The sequence below is a fragment of the Bactrocera latifrons genome, unplaced genomic scaffold, assembly GCF_001853355.1.
Source record: "Bactrocera latifrons isolate USDA-ARS-PBARC rearing strain unplaced genomic scaffold, ASM185335v1 scaffold_26, whole genome shotgun sequence".
NCBI lineage: Eukaryota > Metazoa > Arthropoda > Insecta > Diptera > Tephritidae > Bactrocera > Bactrocera latifrons.
Genome location: NW_017536185.1, coordinates 1,174,406 through 1,190,881, shown reverse-complemented (window position 1 = coordinate 1,190,881; position 16,476 = coordinate 1,174,406). Strand labels below are relative to the sequence as shown.

Genomic DNA, 16,476 nt, shown 5'->3' with positions numbered 1-16,476 from the left:
ATATACAAGATATAAAATATTTTTCTTGGTCTCTTGACTGATCTTACTTTTAACTCAAAATTTAAGTCTAGAATTCACTGATACAAAAATAAAGTCGATACTCCTCAGTAGTGCGTTGCGATTTACAGTGAACAAAATGACAAGGATCTTGACATCCTCCCGAGTCCGTTCGAGTGATTTTGGTATAAGAATATTGGATATTTTGGGTATAAGAATATACCATGGAAATAATTTGGAAATTAGGTATTTTTTGACAGACAAAGATGTGGCTTTCAGAATCAGTACCTAATGAATAGGAGTATTAAAGGATTTACCCAGATTTAATCGGAGATTGTGTCAGCCGCGTGAATAATGACCACACACTAAAGCCGTAAGGAGTCTTTAGAACGCAACTTCTAGAACTGTCATTTACTAAAGATACCATCATTTGACCTTGACTAAGGTACGCGGCTACTATGGCCACCGTAAGCACATATAAAAACATTTAACTCCTAGAATAAGTAATTAAGTTCTTACATAATACACATAGTACACCTGTTCGTTTTCGTTTTCCATTAGCTCAATATAGAAACGAAAGCACAATTAAAAAGAACTGTGTGTATTTAAATTACTAATAAACACATTAACCAATTTAAAATGAAAATAACTATCCATTAAAATGGCGAAAATTCATAAAAAAATTTACGAACATACAAACACGCCCATATGTCTACGAGTATTACACACGTTTACATATCCATTATATATAAAAATAATGAAACAAATATTGAATGACCGCCAAGCCGAGCTATTAATTGCGTGAATATTTTCAGGCATAACAATAAAAAGACTGGGCACAATAGAGACAGTCGACAGTTTGCCGACTTTGACTTGACAAAAGGCTGCCATATTTCAATGAAAAACTGTTAAGCGGCGGTGATTATATGGAATGCTGATTTCTAAATTGCACCATTATTTTTGCTTAAAATGGATGGAAAATTGCCACTAACATAGATATATTCATAGTCATATATATAAAAAATATATAGGAAGGGTAAAAAGGGGTAAAACATGGGCTTTAAACGTTTGCTTTGATAAATATTCAATGCAGCGATGTCAAGTGCAGGCTGAGAATTCAATGAAAAATATATGCATATTACATTTTGTACGTGAAAATATTTTGAACACTTGCGTTTTTATGAATAAATTTCGAATTGTTATACTGACGTAGCTCAAGCGTATGATAACAGTTTTAGTTTACAAATTTCATTCACTTTTCGAAAACAAGCAATTTATTATTTAAGTAACTGGTTTCATATCTGATGAACGACCCATAAGGGCTTGTGCACCTCATATATGAGTATGAGTCAACCAATATTGCAAATTTTATAGCGGTACCAGACAAAAATGCTTGGAGAAATAGCAATTTCTCCATCCTACACTCAAAATAAGTATATCGACAACGATCATGTGCATAAATACGCCTTTCTTAACTTAAGAGACCATTCTAAAATTTTGAAAAATGAAATATTTTTGGTTTAAAGAAGTCTTACGTAAGGATAAGTCGAAGTAAGCAGAAAGACAAATGACGAAAATATATGTTAAATTTCATTAACACGCCTTTTATAAGCTTTTATTTTATAATTTTCCAGTCGATAATGATTATCTTTTTTCCCACTATTATATCCTAGATTATCCGAAAATTTATTCAGATCATTACGGAGGTAGTCTATCTTGCAACTCAATATTTGCTCACAGAATCGGAAAATGTGTCAGGGCATTTTCTCACTATCATTTATTGATCTCAGAAATACTCCATTTTTAAACTTTTACATATTAAGCTATGAAAATATTCTACAAATTTATTTGAAGGGTTACATTGGTTTAAGGGTTTAAAAAAATAGAATTTTTTATTGAATTCTTTCAAGTTGATCCGGGTAATAGTTCTGGAGATACAGCCTTAAGAACTTGTGGTCTCGAGGCTAGCCAGGCTAAGTGCGCCGTCTTTAAACGCGTTTTTCTCGAAACTGTATTTTTGAAGGCGGTTGGCAAGATTTCTCGGGAGCTACTAAACCGATCTTCGTGAAATTTTGCACAGGTCTTCGAGATACAATTCTTAAAGACTAGAACTAATGATTTTTTTCGATTAAAACTGTTCTAAAAAAAAAAATTTCGTGAAATATTCACTAATATTTTCATTTTTTTGTAAAAATTTCTGCCAAAAATCGAATTTTCAGTTTATTTTCCTTCGTTCAAGTTCTAAATTAAGGTTCTAACTAAAACACGTATTTCATCCTGAAAAAAAAATTTGTTTCCAAAAAGTTTAAAATATCTTTTAACAGTAAAAATTCGATTAAAATATTTCCTTTTTATATGAGAAAAAAATTGTTGAAGAAGGGCCCGAGAAAACCCATGTAACCCTTTGAAACAAAATCCTTCCTCTTACACCGTTTTAGCTTAACAGAATCGGTATTTAGTAAACTTCAGACGATTTCGCAATTAAACGCTGTAGTTCGCAGATTGTCTATAAAGAGCGTCTGTTATTGGAAATATATCTCGGCCTGATTTTAAATCTATCGCTTCTCTTAGTGTGGGTGGTATTTGCAAATATTGAATAACTTACTTTAATAATAAAATTTGCAATATAAGCAGACTTTACAAAACTAATAATAAAACAAATATACAAAAACTGACAAGCAAACATGGAAATACGGACAAAGACAAAACAAGCTTTTTTAACAAAATATTATTCACTACAAAATACATACTTAAATACCGAGTAATCCAAATACCTACTTCTAACTACATATGTACTTCCAGCACTTTCAGCCTTAGCATAAGCGACAGGCACAAAAAGCAAACTCTTTCAAAAAGCACACGTCCAAGGACATACATACAAACATTTCAAATCCTTTCAACAATTAAGTTAGTAAAAGTGCAAATCTAAGTGTACAGCGATACTTGATGAGTGATTGTTAACATTTCATTGATTTATATTTCTTTATGGTTAGTTTCTGTTGATTGAACGGTTAGTTGGTTAATTTTACCTAAATGTATTTGATATTTAGCCGCATCACGGAGTTGCTGTTGTTGGACTCTGTGCATTGGACCTATAATGGGAGAATAAGTAAATAAAAGAAGAATATTTTGTTAAAGCAGAAAACAGATTAATATGTTAAAATTCTTCAGTACTTTTTTGCATTAAAACAACAACAATAAATTGCGTACAACCATACCACATTGCCGCCGGAGGAATGATGAGGTGAAAAGAGCGATTTTGGTGATGACAACGCGCCTTTAATTATTTACAATAAAGTCAGTGCTAATGTAGCGAGAGGATTGCGCCACTAAATTATGATATACTATATACTATACGTATTCTTATGCACACTYTTTGATAGTATGTATGAGTCTAACAATTTTGTTTATTTTTTCTCATTTTATTCCGCTAAGGAAAGAAGGTTAACCAAAGCTTTTTGTGTGAGGCCAGAAGAAGAATATGAAAAAGATTTCTGATAAATGACGAGGTGTGATGTGGCGTTAATTGACGAATGACGGTAGGAGAAGAAGAGGCGTTAGAAAATGAGCGCTTTTTGGGTGAGAAATTATATAATATTCATATATGTGCATTTTATAAAGCGATTTAAAAACTGAACCGTTAAATGTTAGATAAGGCCGCGCAATGAAATGCAGGAAAATTAAGCGCAAATATACAAATTTGAAATACCGCCGACTATGGAGTAACTAAATGCATTTATTTTAAACTCAATGCTTTCACCGGCGGAACTACGCTTTGTGGTTGTCATTTATGCAATTTTCTGGCAATTCTGCTGGCCATTTGATAATTTCCGCAAATTGAGCTTAATCGCAGCGCTATGACCGGCCAACGTGGTTCATATAATTTGCGCAATTGAGTTTTTTTATTGTATTTTCTCGTTTTCTTTCATGTTAATAGTTAGTTACGTAAGTGTTTATATGTAAACTTACATATGTAAGTTCGTATGTTGCATGCTTGGCGATCTGCTGGTGCCTTAATGTCTTCGCGCTTCCTTTAGCTGAGTGCCATATCATTAGGAGTTCAAGAATGGGTGATTAGAACATGAGAATAACTTTTCGCATTAATAGCCAAAACGGTAAGGCAAAAAGTTAGAGACATTATTGTGTACATTAAGAGAAAGAAAAGTCGTGAGATTATTGCATGTAGGCAATTTATGCTACAGAATCAGTGCCGAATTATTGAACCAATATAACTTTTGTAAGACACATTAAGGTACTCATTAATTTAAATATGGTTTTTGGATATTTAATTAGTTTTTATTAAAAACAAAAATTTTAGAGTAAACGAGTGTTTCCCCAAATGTAAGAACATACATACTTGTAACTCAAATAGTTTAATAATTTCATGGCAAGAGGGGTATAGTTAAAAATTCTTAAAACTATCTCATGCTCATATTCATATCGTAATTCCACCCTCGATTCAATCCTAGTGTGGAACTAAAATAAAAATCTGAATTAAAAAGGTCATGCCTTTAAAAATAACTTCCTAAAATTTTAAAGCGATATCTCAAATAGTTTCTGAGTTACAGTTCTTCGACAGAAAGTCATTTTACAGATAACATATTCTAGTTGAGAGTTTTTTAGGTCCCATCCAGGCGATCATTGCAACAACGGAGGACCTTCTTTAAACTTCCACTATTTTATTTTGAGAGATCAACAGCCTCGTCTTCTGCCGCAATATCTAACAAATTTACACTTTAGCACTTTAATATACACTTTCGAACCATTTCTATCGACATCTGTATAAGGTTTACACAAGATCCATTACTTGGTTTATATTATAGTACATAAACTAACCGAATTTCATACAAACATACATGAATTCGCAGTTTTTCCATTCATGCCTCAGCAGCACTATAAATGTCTCCCTAATCCATTCTCAAACTTCAAGATACTCTTACTCGTACGCAAAAATAAGTCAATACGCTCAGTAAAAGAGAACGAGTGTGTGCCGGCGAAATATAAAATAAATAAAAACTAACGGTGAAGTATGTTTGTGTATATTGCTATAAAAAATATGCAGCGTGTGCATTTATCAAAATATATAGTTCTAAATATACAAACTTTCATATAGACATGCAAGTATAAACTCGATATGTGGATGTAAGCATGTGCACGACTAATGGTGTGACTTTCTGCCTTTGCCCGATGTAGTGGCATTATTATTATAATAAAATGGGGCCAACGACCTCAAAGGCAGCCTCTTCATAGAAATAGCCGATGTACAACAACAAAATATATTTTAAAACTTCTTCCAAGTTGTGAACGCACACTAATGGACTGAAATTCACACACGCGGCTATAAAAGCCGACAGACATATCGTCGTGAAAAGTGCAGAGGAAAGTGACGAAGTTCTTAAACACACTCATGCGGATATACACATTTGCTTCCACATATGACACATGTATATACATATGTACATATGTATATTTATATAATTTATGAGTAGACTAGGCTGACCCACTGACTCTCAGCTGGGTGTTTTAAACTTTGTTGTGATTTGTCTATAGAACATATGTCGTTCCAAAATATAATACCTAATTCGAAAAAAAATTTCTTGATTCACCTAATTTGATTAAATAGATATTCACGATTATTTCCAGCATTAAATACAGCTGTACTTTGTCTCAAAAGTTAAATAAAGAGCTATAACTACACAAAATTTAGGCATTATAATTTGGAACTAAAATCTTAAAATGGTTTAGGCTTAAGATCAAATTGGACCCAGACTTACATATTTTCCCCCTAAATTGATTTTATGATCGTATGAAGTTGGTCTCCATTTGTCAATTAGTGTATGTTTGGCAAATCCTTGTTTACGACGCAAAAAGTTTGTCTTTTAAGGATGTCACTTGGGGGCGTTTTTACGTGGCGGGTCCCAAATCAAGCGCACAACTCTGTGGAGAGGATGTTTCACCTTCTCAATTTAGCTCGCCTTCAAACGGATGTTCTTAGGCTACCCAGAGGATACTTGGTCTAGAACCGAAAGTCGTGAGCTGCTTGAGCCATAAGTAAAATAATATTTTCTTGCCACTCTCAAGTGAATGGCGATCAGAGAACTTTCCTCATTTGCGTGAATTTCTACACTCGGGTCTCTACGCCGGTAAGGAAGAAGAAGAATAGAACCACCGCTACGTAATGGTTGTAATATTTCAGAAGTCTTTTGGGGAGTCTATTTTATCGCGGACACAAGTTTTTGAGTGACAAAGCGCATTCAGTGAAGGTCGTGAAGTCATCGAAATCCGAGTCGTTCATCCACCTATGTTAAAGACTGTAAAATCGAAAAAGTTAAAGAAGCAGTAGACCGAATAAACTTTTATGGATCGACTAACACATTTTGGTAAATCTTTAGGGTAGAAAACGTGTTAGCAAACGTATCGCGACTTATACCAAAATACCTATTTCGCAAAAGTGACGTTGACTAGAGGTCGCAAAAGACCCTATATTCTTCAAAGGCACCATTGCTGATGACGAAACTTGGGTTTATGAAAATAACGTCGAAACCGTACACAATATGTATCTTATTTTACCGCATTAATTCTTAATCGAAGTGAAATCGAGTTAAAACTACAATACGACTCCGCGGGCTTTTGTCCACATTGTAGATTTGGCTGTGTTTAACTCTAGCGGTTGTTGTCCAGGCTGTAAACTCGGTTTAGTACACTGATAAAATACCAATCAGCTGATGAATTTTTTCATAAGACAAAAAGAAGACCACAAGCAAGTATAACAGCTGCTCGTTAGTCGAGCCCATCGTTGAGCGAGTAGCCGGCTGCGCGAATGGCAAAAACTGGCTTCTCAATTATAATCTTAACGAACTAATTAATTTGGTTGTGCGAAAAGGCTATTAGTAGTGATGCGTTTTGGCCCATTTTCTGCTTAATGCACTTCAAATTGGAAAAGTAACTTAATATGAGCTTTCACTTTGAATAGAGCAAGTATTTTAATATTTTACAAACAATTAGTTGAATAATTATATAATAGTACAAGTATATTTTCGGCTATGTATTGGGAAAGTAGATTAGACAAAAACCACATTTTACTTTCAGTTTAAAGACAATTTTAAACCAAAAGTTTACATATAATGTCTATCAAAGGCAAAAAATGACGGCATGTCATGCACAGTGAGGGCTCGTTAATAACAAATTCATCAAATTTGAAGGATAACTTGCGAATTCAGCAACTAACGTTTGAAGAAACTCGAGCACGAGCTATGCATACGTATGTATGTGTGTAAAATCTGGAAAATGCTGCCTGGTATTCGTAACATTTTAACGCTCGACTAGAAGAGTAAAGTTCCTGCTGAGCGTAAAGGATGCGAATGAGCTCAAACGTTGAATGAGGTCAAACAGTCTGTCTGAATGGTAGAAGGAAAGCCTAAGGCAAGTTGTGCAGAGTGCCTTTCTTCGTATAAGTTTCGACCTTTTTCCAGCAGGTTTCTGCTTAAGGTAGATAATACGTGCACTGTGCCACAAGCTCGGAAGACGATAAATGTTCACCTGCACAAAGTCACACGTGTGCGGATGCATGTCTACATAGATTATTTGTGAAAAGCACGATTTGACATGACATGAGAATAAGGAGAATTTTTAGCGCACGCCACAACTGCCAATGCCAAAGTTCCATATATTATATTATACATAAGTAGTTCTACACGAATACGTATACAGATATTCACTGGTAGCGTCGGTATTTTGTAGCCATGCTAAAAGCTCAGAGTTAGTAGGTCGAAAAAAGCATTTTGCGGCGTTGTAAAGGCAACTATAAAAATGAGGAAGTTTATAGCCTGTGTAAGCAATATAATCAATGGCACTGAAGGAGCATCCTTCTGCACCCAGCAGCTGCAGGATAGTAGCTGGTTCCTGTGGTTATGCGGCTATAAAAGTCAGAATTTATCTCCGTTAATAGTCATTTTAATGGTAAAAGCAAATAGATATACCGCTATGTAACTAAGCGTGTAGGTGGGAAAGCTGTTGCATGAGGCCACCACGGATAGTCGATATAATTCCAGGAATATACTTAGCGTTGCATTTATTACACATCGTAAATAATGCTTGCTATAATTACCCAGGCGCTATGTGAGAGCATGCACTAAGCGAATTTAAAATTGATAGTCAGTAGAAGTCATATGACACTTGAGGTAAGTTATTTCTAGTCACTCCTTATTATTTCGCGGTTCTCTTTCGATGATTTTGAATTTTTAATAGATATATTTTTAAACCAAAAATTAGGTATAACATCGTTTTTGAGTACAAAGTTAACTCATTGGGAGAAGTGTAAAAAGATCGATCATCATTAACAGGATTGTGTGGAGACCGTAGGACATTGTTAGAATTGGGAGTGAAAAGGGTTAACTTAAGGAGTTAGGTATAGTCGGCATGGAAATATTACAATATTTAATATTATATTATATTATTATTAATAATATAGAAGTAAAAACCTAGCATCATTAAATAAGGTTTCGACTAGACAAAAATTAAAAAAAAAATTTAAATAAAGGCTGTTTGTGTTGATCCCATTCCAAACGAAGTTGGACCGTTACTTAACTTTGGAGATTATTCGACAATTAATCGGACAGGGAGCCTGATTGAAGCTTTTTATTTTTGTGAAAATAAAGAAACTACGGACTGACGAAATTTTCGGGAAGAACAACAGTTAATTGTTTATAACAAATCGAAATAAAAAAGTCGTTCATTACGACTCTAAAAGTTTCACGTTTTCAAAGAGCTGTATAAATTTCATTTAAATAAATATATTTCGTTAGAATCAGCCGAGTGGTCACCACTTTTAAAAACGTAGTATTTGAGAATTACTTGAAACTTTCAGAGAATATTATTAAGATATTATACCTTCAGAAAATGACTTTTTTTTAATTCTGACATCCCCGACATCCCCAAACTCTTCAAAAAAAAAAAAAAAATTGTTCAGCCATAGCATACGAGTTAAAGTAATTTTTTAAAAATTAATTTTGAATACAAGTGTACATATGCATTATAATTAAAGTAAGTAGTGCCCGATTTTTTCTGAGGCCATCTTTCTAAAATAAAATTACCTTTACAACTTTTGACATGGAAGCAAAACAAAAAAACTATATCCATATGTCCAAAAGTTTAAAAGTTATCTATGTGTATGTCGGGTCGCAACTCGTCAGTGGCACCTGTGTCCTTTACCTCACCTGCAGCTAGTAAAATGCAGTTCTGGCGTTGATGCCTTAGTAAGTGTGGTGAATGTCAAAGGACATGTGTAGAAAAGCGCAGCTTAAGTTAAGGCAAGAGTGTGGGTATGTGTAAAAAATGGAACAGAAGTGAAAAACGTGAGTAAAGAAATTAAAGGAAAAGCATAAAAGAATCGTCACTTATGTACATAAATCGGGACATAGACTGCTGTGCGTGTCATCGTAAAGTAATGAATAAAAACTGCAAGAAAAATGCGCAAGGATACTTCAAGGGTGAAAGATGGAATGCGTTAGTGAAAGAAAGCAAAGTGAAACACTTACAGTAGTTACACAAAGTAGTGACGCAGTAGATGGTCGTGCGATGCGATAAGCTAGCAGATGCTTGTCAAGCACACACACACATATGTTATACTAGTGGCGATGAGACGTCAAGAATGCTAGTTATATGTATGTATATGGTAGTTGGAAAAATGTCGGGAGCCTTGTCTGATTAGTCCTTGCACATTGTGTGCTTTAACTCAGGTCAAATGTTGGAAAAAAAAATTTAAATAATGTGCAAGCAAAGTTAAAGAGGATTGTCGTCCCTTGCAACACTGAAGTCTATGACGAAAATGTGCGTGCATATGTATGTATATATATATATATTTAAGTAACAATCTCCGCACTTGCTTGCAATCTAAAGCTAGTTGTCGATATTTGCGTCAACCTTAGTAGCTAACTTTTGTTCTTGTTGTTGCACTTGTTGGCGCGAATACATGACTTCCCTGGAATTTGTTAACTGGAAAACAGCCACAGGACCTAGACTGCGAACACGCATAGATACGTGCAACTTGCATGTTGCGCTGTTCCGACAGCATATGTTGCACGAACATTGCTCCCAAATTGCAACGGTACCAACATATGTATTGTATTTGTCCCCGTTGTTAAACTGGAGAAAGAAGCAATATTTTTTGCTGCCATTTTATATTTTCTAGCTGTCACAATGAAATATCCTGTGAAACTAAGTCCACAACAACTTCTGGGCGGCGGAAAGAGGGGGAAATAATCACGAAAATATAAGTAGTCAGCAAACAAGTGCAGCCGCAAAAAGTGTACATAGGTTTTAAGAAAAAAAAAAGAAGAAAACTAAAAACATTGTTGCAGCAACAAGGGCAATTGCACAATGAAGAATTTAAAGGAGTGCGTAAACCTGAAGGGTTTGTTCATCAGCATTGCAGGTTGTGAGTGCGAGCATAAAGAGTGCCACTTCAAGAACTAAATAAATACGAAAGAAATCGCTAAAAAAATAGATGGATTAGTTTTGTGTTTTCTTTGCAATACTCCCCATAGCTTCTTGGTGAAGTGCTGCTGAAATGATGTTGCAGGATTTACTCAAATCCCAATTGAGTGAGTGAATAGTTTATTATTTAAATTTTCAATGAGATACATTTTCTAAAAGGCTGTTGTAATATTTTACAGGCGGAAAAAGTAATGGAATTTAATAAAATATTATTTAACTAAAACCAAAATAGTCGAAATATTTAAGGACATTTTGATATTCAGTGCTATTTTTGACACACTAAAAACTTGTGAGTAAAATGCGTTTATTTATTATTTTAGCATATGTATTATATGTATTTAATTAGAAGACGTAACCGGCCAACAGTTTACATCCAACGCTAAAAACTTTGTTGGTTCCTTCGAGCAACGTTGCTCGATATAAAAAACCTTCAAATCGAATAAAGACCTTTTATTGTTCTTTATCTTGTTATTGATCGTTTGGAGCTGTCATACACCGAACGGATCAATATGTTATCAATTTGATTGAAACCCATAAGATGACGTTGAAGTCGCAATAATTTAAAACATTTCTTCATTTAGTCTGAATTTTCCCAATTGTTAATAGATGTAAGCAAATTCACTGAATTTAATTTTGAGAGCCTTTTAATATTTCTGTTTTTTATTTAATCTAATTCGGTTATGCAAAGCTTTCATTTTCCCCAAAGAATTATTCCCGTTTGTTTATTACATTTCTCTCATTGCATGCCATACGCAAAAGGGTTTGCAGTTCATACGTATGTATGTATATATATCAAGTATCCAGTAGCCCCAAGTGTTATACACTCCTTTATGGATTTTTATTTCTCGAATTCCGACAAAAGTTCAAAGAACTGCTATGCTTTTACTTCTTTTCACTGGCATTTCTACAACTTTCGTTCACTACAACGAACTTTTTCCCGTCATTTGATTGTGTGCTCCAACCGCGTTGGAAAATAATTCTGGGTATAGTATAATACTTGATGAACGAAATCACAAAGTAATGAGCAGGAAGGCGTTCCGGTTGTCGCTTGAATGGCTTCGAATAGTGTTGTGGCACGAACCTGAAAGTGAGTAACATAATATCTGGGGAAAAGCGAAACATTTCAGTGAGCAAACGGAAAGTAAAGCGAAGACGAAAAAAAACCAAGAAGTTACGTTAAACATTATGCGAATTGTAGCATATTAGAGTATACACACATTTATGTAGTAACATTTGTGCTTGCTAATAGCGACTCAATGCCACTGACAGCGGTGTTCAAATCGCATTTTTAGTTAGTCTCCGCCCATCATATTCAACAGTGATAGCTGTTTATTCGTGGATTTTCTGCTCTCAAGCTAGTTTAAATATCATAAGCTCTCATTTTACACAGCTCTTAATGAAGCCGTACACTTGTTTTGGTATCTGAAATCTTGAAATTTTGCGCCAGCATCAATCTCGTTGTGCTAATAAAAGTCGGCAATTTTCCAATTCTTTCAACTGGGTCAGTAATGGCGCCAACGCAACGGACTAAGTCAGCATCATCCCACCGAAAGCACCATAAGCGCCTTGTTGTTCTTATGCTTTTCAATAGTATGTATGTTTTTGTTGTTTTTATTTAGCTGCAAGCGTTGCCATTCAAATCATTCATGTTCTTCGCTTTCATGCCAGTAGTTAGTTGTGTGCGAAAGTTTCATTGCGGCCATTGTTCGGGCGGCCCGGCCTGTCTTGCCCTTGGCAGCACTTTTCAATGAGCCCCAGATATTCTTTACGCTGATGCTATGAGCATGTGTGAGTGTGTGTGTAGAGTTTTGTACATGCTCGCATTGCTGGCGAAATCCATTTGATGGCACTTTAGAGCTGCTGCAACAATTACAGATAAACGCACACATCCACGTATAATTCTCACACACACATATCCAGTAATGGTATATAGCAGAAAGCCAAGTAGTTGCATAGAGCGTGTCGTGATAATTTTGCAACGCTGACATAATAATGAGAGAACTGCTGAAGCAATTCAAGCATCATTACCTTAAATTTCACAATCACAGACAGACATAATGTTGAGTTCACAAAGTTATGCTGCATTTGACGCATCAATTAGATTTTCGTAAGTTTTCGCTTTGCCCCTAAATAATTACGCAATGCTGTTGCGAATATTTAATTAGTCGCCGCGGCAACTCATCAAGCGACATTTGTGACAAATGCGCATTCTCGGCATCGTCTGCCGGTTTTGCAGACACCAACTGCTGGACTTCTAGGCAGACGCTCAACTTCAACTTCGCCAACTAACTTCAATTCCATTTGCCGGCACTACAATTCAATTTGTCTTCTGCCTTTGCGCCTCCATTGAAGCGGAAACAGCGTCAAGCGGAAGCTTACGTCCGCGCCATGTCTCACTCAGCCGACAGTTTCGGCACTGCAAATAGATACGACGAGCCAAATGTGCTTGCTCGCCTTTGTTATACCGCCCCAGCCGATTGACGAGCTGCCCGCCAGCAATCGTCCGCCATGTCAGCGAGCAATCATCTGCAGAAACGGCAACATTTGTTGCTGCCATTCGCCTGTCATGCACATACAAGCATATAGACATACATACTTAAGTATATATGAAATGAGCTTCAATTCGTAATTCATTTTCTCAGAGTTCGTCTGTCTTAACTCCGTCAAATGCCACACTATCGCCGCTCATTCAGTTTGTGTTTTCACAGTTGCATTATTCGTTTTGTGCGAATTTGCGTCGCCTGCAACGCGCCGCCGTTGTCGCCCTCCATCTGTTCGCTTGTCTCGCTGCAATTCATTCTCATATCCCACCCAAGATTGTCTGACGCAAGTCAATTCGTCATTTGGAGTATCTGCGGCTGATGCTTTTTGTCGTATGCAACACATTTAATTTTTTGCTTCATTTAATATTGTACTTATACATATATGTATATGCTTGTATGTGTGCGCATGTGTTGTTCGAAATATTCTCAAACAATTTCCATGGAAGTATAGTAGTTATCATTCTGAAAAACTATTTTGGTATTGCTTAATGGAGCATAGAAAAAATTTAATTGTATTCCGTTGTGGGAAATTAGATAAATGTCTACAGATGTACGTATGGATGTATAAGTATATTTAGTTTTGGGCGTGATATAAATCTTTGAACGTTTTGAGCAATGTAAAATGATTTTAGAGATGAAAGTTCAGAATATTTATCTTAAATAATATTTCGATAGAAACTGCCATTAGTTGTCTCCGTACACTGAACTTACTATAATGCGGTCATATTCCAAAGGAAATATCAAAGGAACTGCTAACTTTGAAGAGAATATACTTTTACCGAGTGCATCACTGATCAAATTTGACTCGGACTGGCTCGCGCAATTTTAATTTTGCTGGTGTGAAGTTTTGTACCCTTAGCGGCGCTTTTTTTAAGGTCTGGATAGAAGTGACCTGTCAGTTAAGTTCTGATTATAAAAATGTTCTTTCCCGAAGTAACGAGTCTTGGTGAAGTTAACCAGAACTTAACTACTGCTAACCAGACATTGAGAAAACTTATATTATTCAATAAGTGTGTTTGTTTACGACGCGAAAGGTCTAGAGATAAGCGTTTACGTACTTGAATTATGACCGCGGAACTATTAAAAATGTTGCAAACGTTTTTTGGGAAGTCATAAATCATTCAGTGAAAATCGCGAAGTCATTAAAAACTTGTCTCATGCGACTCGTCCATCCACCTCTGTTGATGATGATACTCTTTTACATCTTTTATGGACCGACTTAACACATTTTGGTCAATGTTTTGGCTATGAAATGTGCTAATGCTAGACTAAACCCAAAAGAATTGACTCTTTTGCAAAGACGACGTCAAGTAGTGAAAACGACGACGTAGCTGAGGGCTTTACGTTCATCAAACGCGTTAGTACTGATGATGAGGCTTGAGTTTATGAATACCACGTCAAAATTTTCCAACAATCTAGCCGAAGCGAAAAAAAAACTTGACTGAGATGTCCGCTTGGACTTATAACAAAGTATTACATAAAATACGGATCATTTTACGGGCAGAATAGAATTTACGTTTTCAAACAATCAGCAGGTTCTCATTAATTCCAATTCACGCACCAATATCGATTTGTATAGTTCAGTTAAAAGTACTTGTATTTAGGAGTATAGCTGACACTATCCCCAATTTATTATTAGCTCCTGTTGATAAAATAATCTTAAAATCAAGCAAAGCCTTCGAAAAATAAAAGTTTTTACCACAAAGTAATTAAGACTTTCCAAAACATCTACACACCCACACACCCAGTATCTGTGTGATGACGTTTTACCCTTCAAATTCATAGCCAAGCAGAGCAAGGTCAAAATTGGATGCTTTCACCATTTTTGGGATTTTTGCACAATTTCGGTAAACAATTTGTTTAATAACAACATTAGGTTGACTTTCGTGAGATATCCTTTACAAATAAGCGCACACACGACGAGTGTGACCAATTCATTAAAACCGTAAAATAAATATTTGCACAAGGACGGAATGGACGAAAAACCGTAAAAACTGAAGTGAAAGGGAGAAAAAGGTAAGTTCATAAAATTTAATAAAAACGCAATAACCGAAGAACAAAAGAAAGACGAAAATTTATGAGATTCTAGATATGACAATAGGGTATTGCCGGGAATGATGCTTCAATCAAATAGAGTGCAATGTAAATATTGAACACGTTTTTGCTTTTAACCCGCCGTTGGCTGGTGGTCAGCGCCGGCGCTGCTTTGCTAGAGAAGTCTTTCAGGAATACAATGTAAGCAACAATACAAAGTATTTCATGGTATTCTTGAGTAAATCTTCTACACACTACCGGCAGTTATAGTGCAGTAGAAGCGTAATGTGAGGAACACAATGCTCGCGACAGACTGCAGCAGCACGACAGTGAACTGAAAATGGCGTTGTGAATCCTACTACATGAACGTTTGTGAGAGRGCAGCAACATAACAATGGCCGGCATGTACACAAAACAACGCAGTTGTCCATTTTGCATAATACTTTGTTATTATAAATGATATAACAGAGCTTTTTTATGCTTTTATTTGTAAAATAACGTCAGGTTTGTTAGAGCTCTGAGTAATTTCACATTTTACATATTAGTGACATCACCACTCTACCTCATCTCTCTGTCTTCCATTCTACTGTCAACTCTACTGTCGTCCTACTGTGGTTGGCAAATATAGGATAAAATTGAAGTCAACGAGAACGACAACTGTCGGCCTGGCGTCGTGTAGTCGTGCAGCTATCAAAATAGGTCCGATCGTAAGAACATGTGTAATGTAATATTTGACAGATGTCGTTTGCAGTCTGTCGCGAGCATTGTATTCCACACATAAGAAATGCTTCACAGTGCGAGCATTAACGGTAGGTAAGAAAAAGGGCACAGAAAAATCGAAAAGAAAGCAATATATAGTACAATCAAAGAAAGCAAAAGCAAACAGAGTCGTGCCAACTGGGTGGAATAAAGTGTAAAACCACCCTCATGTGTGGTGCATATAGGTACTATATACAATTTATGCACCGGTAAAAATTTCACTGTTAAAGGCTTCAGTGAAGTGCAATTACTCGACGCTACCAACGCATTTACTAGAAGAACTAGGGTCTTATACTTTTTGTGGGTGGAAATGCATTAGGGTGCAAAATTTTTAGTGAGAAAAAATATTACTTTTATTAAATTTAAATTTATTAAAGTCAAACACTAATATACATATAACTCAATAGAAAGCGTTGAGCTCTCGAGAAATAAAAAATCGACTACGTTTGTTGTATAATAAAAGAATGTTGGTCTAAAATATGCAGACTTAATGACCCTGAAAAGCGAATAAAGTTTGCAACGCATTTTTTAACGTTCAGAAAGCGTTGGAGACCCTAGAAGCTGTTCATTTGTCGGAGTACTATAACATATAGCTGCCATAAGATCTTGTACGATAAACTTTTTTTAGATTTGCCAAGGATCCTTGTCC

At 35.6% G+C, this 16,476-nt stretch overlaps 1 protein-coding gene across 5 annotated transcripts in view; it reads right to left on the bottom strand.

Moving 5' to 3' along the window:
- The window catches only part of LOC108969634 (tyrosine-protein kinase Abl), a 66,679-nt gene that overhangs the window by 15,176 nt on the left and 35,027 nt on the right, over positions 1-16,476 (bottom strand). For 3 of the 5 annotated variants that reach the window (XM_018934477.1, XM_018934480.1, XM_018934478.1), the window contains one exon: positions 3,027-3,089. The exons of the other annotated variants lie outside the window; for them this stretch is intronic. In XM_018934477.1, the coding sequence (XP_018790022.1) occupies positions 3,027-3,089 (63 nt within the window). The remainder of the gene's footprint in view (positions 1-3,026; positions 3,090-16,476) is intronic. 5 annotated transcript variants of the gene reach the window in all.